General features: G+C 44.3%; 1 protein-coding gene across 1 annotated transcript in view; it reads right to left on the bottom strand.

Moving 5' to 3' along the window:
- Nucleotides 1-53: 53 nt before the first annotated feature.
- LOC143292450 (ionotropic receptor 25a-like) overlaps nt 54-10,000 on the bottom strand; it is an 18,223-nt gene continuing 8,276 nt past the window's right edge. Inside the window, exons 6-10 of the mRNA XM_076602738.1 lie at nt 9,721-9,869; nt 8,294-8,494; nt 3,014-3,234; nt 1,507-1,726; nt 54-222 (exon numbers count right to left, since the gene is read on the bottom strand). Coding sequence (XP_076458853.1) covers nt 94-222; nt 1,507-1,726; nt 3,014-3,234; nt 8,294-8,494; nt 9,721-9,869 — 920 coding nt within the window. The 3' untranslated portion in view covers nt 54-93. The remainder of the gene's footprint in view (nt 223-1,506; nt 1,727-3,013; nt 3,235-8,293; nt 8,495-9,720; nt 9,870-10,000) is intronic.

Here is a 10,000-nt window from a genome sequence, read left to right as displayed (position 1 = left end):
AGGTATACATAATATCTGAAGAAGAAAAAGAACAACAACATGCTGGCATGCTCTTAAAGATGACGTCGATAGAGCTGACTATGACGTTTTAATCTAAAATGACGACACGGGGACAGCGCGTTCCTCATCCCGTGAAGTGATGCATCCAAACTGTTGGGACATGTCAAACTCCTGCCCCACCAGATCCGTTCTGCTGTTGATTGGGGGAATCCTGCTGGACTTCTGAAAGAAGACGAAACGAAATGAAGAAACGAAATTACGGGGCACTGTAAGAAGGAATGAGGAAAGAGAGAGAGAGAGGGGCGGGGAGGGGAGGGGGAGGGGATACAAGGGCGGGAGGGATGTGTGAGTGCATTCGCGACAGTAGTTGTGGTAGTCTACTACTACTACCACCACTACTACTACTACTACTACTATTGTTACAACAACCACCACTACTACTGCTGTTGCTGCTACTGCTACTACTACATCTACTACCTCCACCACCCTCATTATCACCACTGCCACCAGCAGAAGCGATAGCCATCATTATCAACATCACCACCACAATCGTCGTCATCGTCATCAGCATCATCAGCATCATCATCATCACCACCACAGTCATTGTCACCTTCATCCTCAGGCCCACCACCACCACCACCACCACCACAATCATTTCCAACAGCAAGCACACCCACCCCTTCCTCCTCCTCCTCCTCCATCCACCATCATCTGCTCCTCTCCTCCTCCCTTCCTCAGTCAGAGAACCATGCACACCATAACCACCATCACTACAAACACCACCACCACCACCGCCAACACTACCATTGCCACCAACCACCACCACCACAACCACCGCCTACCACCACCATGACCACACCACCACCAATGCAACCTACTCCATCCTCCAACCTGTCTCCTCTCGTCTCCTCCCCCTTCTTTCTCTAGGCAGAGAGCCAGGATCACCACCACCACCATCGCCACCGCAACCACCAACCACCTTAACCACCACTACCACCATAATCCAAAAAAACACAACCACCACCATCGCCAAATCATCAATCACCACACCAGCACCACCAATAGCCTTCTTCCTTCCTTTCCCTTCTCCCCTCTCCTGATCTTCTCTTCTCCAGGCAGAGAACCAGGCCTACTACCATCAACACTCACCACCACCACCACCACCACCAATACCACCTTCGTCCATCCTCTCCCCTCTCTCCTCTGGTCTTCTCTAACTTAACCTCCTTCTTTCTCCAGGAAGAGAGCCAGGCCTACCACCATCAACATCCACAACTACCACCAACTTCGACGACTACCACGACGACCACCACACCACCAATACCACAATCTTCCATCCTCCATTCTCTCTCCTCTGGGTCTTCTCTAACTGACCTCCTTCTTTCTCCAGGCAGACAGCCAGGCCTATCACCATCAACACCCACAAGCACCACCACCACCACCACGACCAAAACCTCCTTCTTCCATCCTCTCTCCCCTCTCTCCTCTGGGTCTTCTCTAACTGACCTCCTTCTTTCTCCAGGCAGACAGCCAGGCCCAGGCCGACTCCATGAGGCAGAGCAGAAGTCCCGCGGCCAGCCCCACCCCAGCTAGCAGGAAGACCCCGCCCAGGGTGTGGAAGGACAGGCCGTCACTCTCGTCCACCTGGGCGCAGCCCTCGGCCGTCGCCTGCCACCACTTCTGCTTCATCTTCTCCAGGAACGTCTCCGACTGTAGTTCCAGGATGCTGGGGATGAAACAAGATGTATTGAGACATAGAAGAAAGTCGAGTCATGTTTAGACAGGTTAGTATGGGATGAATTGGGATGAAAAGAAATTAAATGAAAATTAAATGAAATGTAACGATGTGTGTGTGTGTGTGTGTGTGTGTGTGTGTGTGTGTGTGTGTGTGTGTGTGTGTGTGTGTGTGTGTGTGTGTGTGTGTGTGTGTGTGCGTGTGTTTGTGTGTTTGTGTGTGTGTGTGTGTGTGTGTGTGTGTGTGTGTGTGTAACTCGAAGCGACGGACACTCGCTTCCTAGTCGAGTGCATTCCGAACTGGGCCAGCGCTCCGCATACAACTCTTGTTCTTCTTCTTCTTCTTCTTCTTCTTCTTCTTCAACATCCTCAATTCTGTGAAGAGTCAATATGGGGGCAGCAGAGAACTGTCCACCAGTTTCCCCCGGGGTCTGTGGGTTGTGTGTCAAAGCCCAGGTTTCTGTTTGAACCCCGCAGTGCTGTCAGTCCTTACTGTTTTCTTCTGTGCTCCCCTCCTGTCTCATTCCCTCAGCAATACCTTGAAGCATTGTTTTAACAAAGCCAATGAATCTCGTGTTACCTATCAAGCATATAATTTTTGACTGTGGTTTGATGAAGCCTTATCTGCTCGTAAGTGTGTCTTCACAAGTGACTGAGAACGTTGACGTTTATGACTTTTTTTTTTTTTTTTGCATTCATTATCAGTTGCTTCGCTTCTTAGATTAATGACTTCTCTTTTACAAAGTCCTTTAAGTAATTTCCTGTAATTGTATTTCGATAATTCTTTTGTTTCAAATTTCACCCAACCCCCTCCCTCATAAGTCCGGTTTCCCCCAACTTACCCTTCATCTACATCCCCCTCCTCTTCTAAAAGATAATACTCAAATGTATACATTAATACTTAAACGAAGTGTCTTCAGTCACCGATATTTGTGATGGGACATTAACTCTCTCCATACGAACGGCGAAAGAGACGACGTTAACAGCGTTTCATCCCAAAATAGCGTTTCATACCATCATCAAAATATTGCAAGCGGAACGCTCTTATACTGAAGAGGTGAATGTTGACAAAGAATACCACAGTTCTGACGACGGAAGCTAAAGGTTGGGTCATTCAGACACCCACTGGACATCCGAGGGGTCTGTGTAGAGAAGAAGAGAGGACTGGCCGTACTGAGTGAGTTAACACAAAATTCCTCCTCCTCCCCGTGTTACACACCAGCGTACGCAACTCAACTCCGCTCACCCGGCCCCCAAAACTAGCTAAACCAAAACTCACGTGTTAGATATCAGCTCCGTAAGCGGAGAGCCTTGAGGAAGAGCGAAGGCATAGGACTTGGTGCTGAACTGCTTGCCGATGGTGGTGAGCCCGCAGTGTTTGGAGATGGCGTACTGCAGGTAAGGGGCCTCGTCGATGAGGGCGAAGTTCCCTTCCATCACCTTCTGCAGTCCTTCCTCGCTGCTGCTCAGCAGGCCCGTCCGTTCGATGTCGCTCCAGATCTGTTGTATGAGAAAGAAAACTAAACAAAAAAATGAAAAAAATGGAAGATGATGACATGAAGTTTCAGTTTTAGTTAGTTCGCTCGTTCCATGTCGCTCCAGATCTGTTGTATACGGGAAAAAAAAAAAAAAACAGAGGGAGATGATGACAATCTTAGTTAGTTCGTTCGTTCGTTCGTTCGTTCCTTCTTCTTCTTCTGCGTTTGTGGGCTGCAACTCCCACGTTCACTCATGGGCTTTTACGTGTAATACCGTTTTTACCCCGCCATGTAGGCAGCCATACTCCGTTTTCGGGGGGAGTGGGGGGGGGTGCATGCTGGTTATGATATTGTTTTTCATGACCCACCGAATGCTGACATGGATTACAGGATCTTTAACGTGCAGTATTTGATCTTCTGCTTGCGTTTTCACACGAAGTTCGTCTGTTCGATGTCGCTCCGAATCTGTTGTGTTAGAAAACAAACAAAAAACACAGGGAGATAATGACACGAAGTTTCATATCTAGTTCGTTCTTTCGATGTCGCTCCAAATCTGCTGTGTTAGAAAACAAACAAAAAACACAGGGAGATAATGACATGAAGTTTCAGATCTAGTTCGTTCCTTGGATGTCGCTCCAAATCTGTTGTGTTAGAAAACAAACAAAAAACACAGGGAGATAATGACATGAAGTTTCAGATCTAATTCGTTCGTTCGTTCGTTCGTTCGTTCGATGTCGCTCCAAATCTGTTGTGTTAGAAAACAAACAAAAAACACAGGGAGATAATGACACGAAGTTTCATATCTAGTTCGTTCGTTCGTTCGTTCGTTCGATGTCGCTCCAAATCTGTTGTGTTAGAAAACAAACAAACAAACCAAAAAGAAGGAAGATGACACGAAGTTTCAGCTTCAGTTTCAGTTTCACGGAAGTGTCAGAACGTTCAGGAGTTGGAATTTTCGTTTAATGTTTCCGTCACGCATGCTGGTGATTGTAGACATGTTGTTAGAGTATTGACTTTTGCATTTGAGTGTTATCGTTCAGGAGAGGAGGGGGAGGGGCATGAACGGTGTATGTCAGATCGTGCGAATAGATATGTATCATACATAATACCATTAATATGCTATATGCTATAAGAAATGGAAAATAAAAGTCAGCAGATGACTGGCCTTCACCTAAGTCCACTCAACACGCTGATCAGAACTTGACACACAGCATCAGTATCAGTATCAGTAGCGTCAAGGAGGCGTTACTGTGTTCCGTCAAATCCATATACGCTACACTACATCTGCCAAGCAGATGCCTGACCAGCAGCGTAATCCAACGCGCTTAGTCAGGCCTCGAGATAAAAAAAAAAAAATAAAATAAAATAAAATAAAATAATAATAGATAAATACATAAAAATACTACTACTACTAATAATATTTTAAAAGGCGCAAAATCTTGATGAAGTTCACACACACACACACACACACACACACACACACACACACACACACACACACACACACACACACACACACACACACACACACACACACACACACACACACACACAAGAAAAAAAAAGATGATAGATAAGCAAATAAATGTAAAACAAGCAGACATACATTCACACACACACACACACACACACACACACACATGCATAACATATATGTAACAAACATGCAGTTTCACAGATATGAAAGCACAATCAAATACACATAAACGTACATGAGCACCAACACACACACACACACACACACACACACACACACACGCACATTACCCTGCATGCCCCCCCCCCCTCCTCCACACACTCATTTCTACGCTACATATCGCAGCTTCCACGGCACACACACACACACACACACACACACACACACACACACACACACACACACACACACACACACACACACACACACACACACAATGAAATTAAATGGAATGGAATTAAAATTGACCAAAGAGAAAAAAAAATACCATAAATTGAAAATAAATTGGACAGAACAGAATTTGATTAAAATTACATTGAAATAAAGTGAAATGAACTAAAGAAGTATTACCTATAATCCAAAAAGTGCATACATGTATGCGCACACATACGCATATGAACACAGACACACATGCACACCGACATTCACTCAGTTTCAGAATGTAGAAGAATTAGCATTATCAGGAAGTAGCAATTTCTCGGCATTTGAAAGCTTGGTATAAAAACAAATATATTATTCTAATAGTTTCTGAGAAGGAGGAGAAGGGGGAAGAGGAGGAGAAGGAGAGAGAGGGAGGGGGAGAGAGAGAGAGAGAGAGAGAGAGAGGGGGACAGAGACAGAGAGAGACACAGCGAGACACACACACACACACACACACACACACACACACACACACACACACACACACACACACAGAGACAGAGAGAGAGAAGCTGGAGAAGACGATTATAGCTGTTTGCAAAATAAAGATTCTTCTCTTCGTTATACTTCTCTCTGAGAGCGAAGAGAAAACACATGGTCGCTTCATCAAAGTGCGTCACCCTGATTTTAATATGCACCCTGATCATTTCTGATAAATAATTACATATAAGCACAGGCATTTTTCGGGATGTTCAGCTATTTTCTTAATGCAGATTCTCATTTTAACATACATATAATTACGTATGAACTCTGTTATCCCTTGCGATGGGTATCCAAGATTTTTTTTGTTTTTCTGCTCATGACAAGTGCACCTTCCCCGAGGCCGGTTCAAGGGTGTGTGGCTATTTTGAAACATAACAATTAAAACATCATATGTATAGTTGTTGTTTTTTTTCGTTTCTTGTATTGCTAATAGTCTTCTTCTTCTCCTCCTCCTCCTCCCCCTCCCCCTTCTTCTTCTCCTCCTCCTCCTCCTCCTTCTTCTTCTTCCTCTTCTTCTTCGTATGTTGATGGAAGGTAGGTACGTTGCCCTAAACGTCTTTCCAAAACCTTATGATTTGTATATGTATTTTTGTAGTAGGAATGGTTAGACAGGGAGGGGGCGGGGGGAAAGGGGTGGTGTGTGTGTGTGTGTGTGTGTGTGTGTGTGTGTGTGTGTGTGTGTGTGTGTGTGTGTGTGTGTGTGTGTGCGTGTAGGGGGAGGGGGGGTCAGAAGAGAAGAAGTGTGGGGAAGGGAGGCGAAGGATGTAAATGGAGTGAAGAGGAGGGGGATGTGTATGGATGTCTGTATGTGTGCTGTTATCCCCGAACGATGAGGAGGAATTTTGTTTAATGTCCCGTCACACATATCGATGATTGAAGACATTTTGTTAAAGTGTTTATGAATACATTTGAGTATTATTGGTTAGAAGGGGTGGGAGATGTGAATGAATGGAGGGTTGGGGGAAACTGGGCAAATGAGGGTGAAATGTGGGTGAAATTTGAAAAAAAATAAAAATAAAATCAAAATAGAATTACAGGAAATTACTTACAGGACTTCGTAAAAGAGAAGTCGTTAAACTGACAAGCGAAACAACTGATAATGAATGCAAAAAGCCAAAAACATCAACGTTCTCAGTCACTTGTGAAGACACACTTTCGTGTACATAAGGCTTCATCAAGCTACAGTCAAAAATTATATGCTCAATTGTCAGATTACTACAGCATATGCACTTGACATTAGAACAATACTTCGTCCGTAATGAATTTGATAATAGTCTGAGAGCTAAACTCAGAATTGGTCTGCGAATCGGACCAAAGTCTGAGAGAGTCAACTGACGAGGTTTTAGACTTGAATTCAAGCACCTATAAAAATCTATTTCTAGTATATTGCTTATTTCCTTGTATGACAATGGGCAAGATACTTTTATACTATCTATATGATTTTTTGCTCCCCTTTTTGCTGCTCTGTCTGCTTGGCCGTTATAAAGGAATCCAGTGTGGGATGGTATCCAACAAAAATCAACATTTGTACCCTTCACAAATAGGGAGTGCAATAAATACCTAATTTCAAACAATAAATCTTCTCTTTGATTATTCTCAAAAAGGAGCAAACTGTTTAAAACAGATTGAGAATCAACACAAAATAGGATATTACTTAGTATGATTGGTATATCAACAAGATGATTTAAAGCCATAAGGATGGCCACCAATTCAGCTGTAAAAATTAAATGTCCCCGAACAAACTCTAGCAGCGCTCATCTTTTATCTCTCAGTGTCCCTCACCATTTTTGTCTTGTTTGATTTTCCTTTTCTGTCTGAATGCGCGTATGCTGTGTAAAGGGTGGAGATTTTTTCCGATCTCCCAGGTCAACATAATGTGTAGACCTGCTTGTGCATGGACCCCTTCCATGTGTACACGCATGCAGAAGATCAAATACACTCGTTAAAGATCCTGTAATCCATGTCAGCGTTCGGTTGGTCATGGAAACAAAAAACATACGCAGCATGCACACCCTCAAAAACGGAGTACGGCTGCCTACATGGCGGTGTAAATAAGTAGAACGGTCTCACACGTAAAATGTTACATGACTGCTTGAGTGTACATGTGTATGTGCCTGAAACCTGACTGAATGACACAGAATAAAACAAATGATGAGCGCCCAATGGCAGCATCTGTCGGCTTTACCCAGGTAGGCTAGGCAGTCTGTTGTACAAATGACACCGTGTTGGTAATACGCTTAGAGCTTGGTGTCCTACTGAGGATAGGCGCTATATAAGTATCCATATCATCATCATTTCTCCCTCTCTCTCTCTCTCTCTCTCTCTCTCTCTCTCTTCATGTGTATGTTCAGCATTGGGTCACTGTGCCCGCCTGCCTACAATGTGTATTTTTTTGTTCGTTGACATACAAAAGCTCCATCAAGGCACTGCATAACGAGCCCGGTCAATTCGGAATCGATCTCGTCTGGTTATTAATCATACTGTCAGAACAGGCAAAGGTGATGCAGTTGTTTGTCTTTGATAGCTATGAGATTGATTCTCACTGGCTTCTTTGGCAATGATGGGAAAGTGTTGTTGTTATTGTTGTTGCTGTTGATTTTGTTTGTTTGTAGATTGATTATTTATCCGCTCTCTCTCTCTCTCTCTCTCTCTCTCTCTCTCTCTCTCTCTCTCTCTCTCTCTCTCTCTCGCTCCTTCTGACCTTCACATAGGTGTCTCCCAGAGGGTAATCCCACACGGCCATTTCGGACTTGCCCAGGTCCCCAGCGGAGAGGACGTTGTTGCTGATGTTCTTCCACAGCTCGTAGAAGTTGGACTCGATCTGGGCCATCCGTTGAAAGTAGTCCATGGGCACCGACCCGCGAACCACAGAGTAGCGGACTTCCGATTGGCTGGCCAGGTCCTGAGGTTACATATATGGGGTTAAGTAAAGTTACGTTTGATTGGCTTGGTGGAACTGGCCAGATCCTGTTACATGCATGGATTTAAGTAAAGTTAAGTTTGATTTGCTTGGTATATCTGGCCAGGTCTTCAGGATACATACATGGGATTAAGTAAAGTTCAGTTTGACTGGCTACGTAGAACAGGACCCATTGCAGTCTTTTTTGTGTTGTGACTTTTTTTCGCTTAACATTTGGATTTGTTGGGGTGACCATGTTGTGACGTACGTATTAGTTCTCCATTGGGTGGATGAATCTGTTTGGCTCCGTTCGTGTGTGTGTGTGTGTGTGTGTGTGTGTGTGTGTGTGTGTGTGTGTGTGTGTGTGTGTGAAGACAATGACGCAAACACGATGTGATGAATCATAACAGGTGACAATAAACCACTGTAGAACAGAAACTGGTGATCAATTATATGAATCAGAGTACTTGAACAGACCACCAAATCAAACCACCTGAACAAACAGACTTCTTAAACACATCACCAAAAATGAAAATAAAGAAATAAAAAAAGCTACAAAGAATCACGGAAAGAGCTGATACTTCATTAACTGCAGACATTCCGCAAAGATAATCGTTAGCTTTGGAGGTAACAAAAAATGCTAAATCGCATTCATTTGCTGATTTCATGTGGTAACACAACCGAATAATTTCGTACACTGCTAGTAAAATCTTACTACTACTTTTTTTCTTTGTTTGCTTCAAAGACAGTGAGACAAACAAACTCGCAATGACTATGAAAATAAAACATCCTTGCTGAAGGTGAACAACAAACAACGTCTCTTCAAGTTATTCATGTCGCATTGCTCAGAATGTCAGAGAGATTAATCAAGGTGTTTAGACATCTGCGACAATGTCAGTGCTTTCATGCACGCAATGAATTTCCGGTGAGCTTGAGATCCTGAGGTTGTACAAGTTACATTGTGTCAGTTCTAGAGATAACAAGCTGCCTTGATTGAGACTTGCAACAACGTCAATGCTCTCATGCACGTGATAAACTTCCGATGAGCTTGAGGTCCCATGGTTGTACACATTACATGGCTCCAGAGAGTATAAGCTGCCTAGATGGAGACTTGCAACAACTCTCACGCACTTAGAATAAAGTCCCAGTGCACCTGATGTCTCACCAGCTCACGAGCCGCTGACCTGGTGATCGACCACCCAAGGCAGGACAATTGAGACAGCGCTCACCTGCAGTGAGTTGATAGGAGTGGTGAGACGGGAAGTTGTGAGGAAGGCGGCCAGATTGGCCGTGTAGTTGGCCATGATGATGCTGCAGAAGAACCAGAAGCCTGCCACCAGGATGCGACTGGACAGGGTGCGGGGGGTGCTCTCTGGGCCTGTACAGTCAGTCAGGTCATCGTCAGGTAAAGTCAGGAGTCTTCGCTAGAAGGACGGAAGGAATAGCGGGAAACAAGGACAGAAAGAAAGAAAGGAAGGAAGGAAGGAAGGAATAGCGGGAAACAAGGAC

This window comes from Babylonia areolata, chromosome 1, assembly GCF_041734735.1.
Source record: "Babylonia areolata isolate BAREFJ2019XMU chromosome 1, ASM4173473v1, whole genome shotgun sequence".
Classification (NCBI taxonomy): domain Eukaryota; kingdom Metazoa; phylum Mollusca; class Gastropoda; order Neogastropoda; family Buccinidae; genus Babylonia; species Babylonia areolata.
Note: the sequence above shows the minus strand (reverse complement) of the source record. Positions and strands in the feature narration are given on the sequence as shown.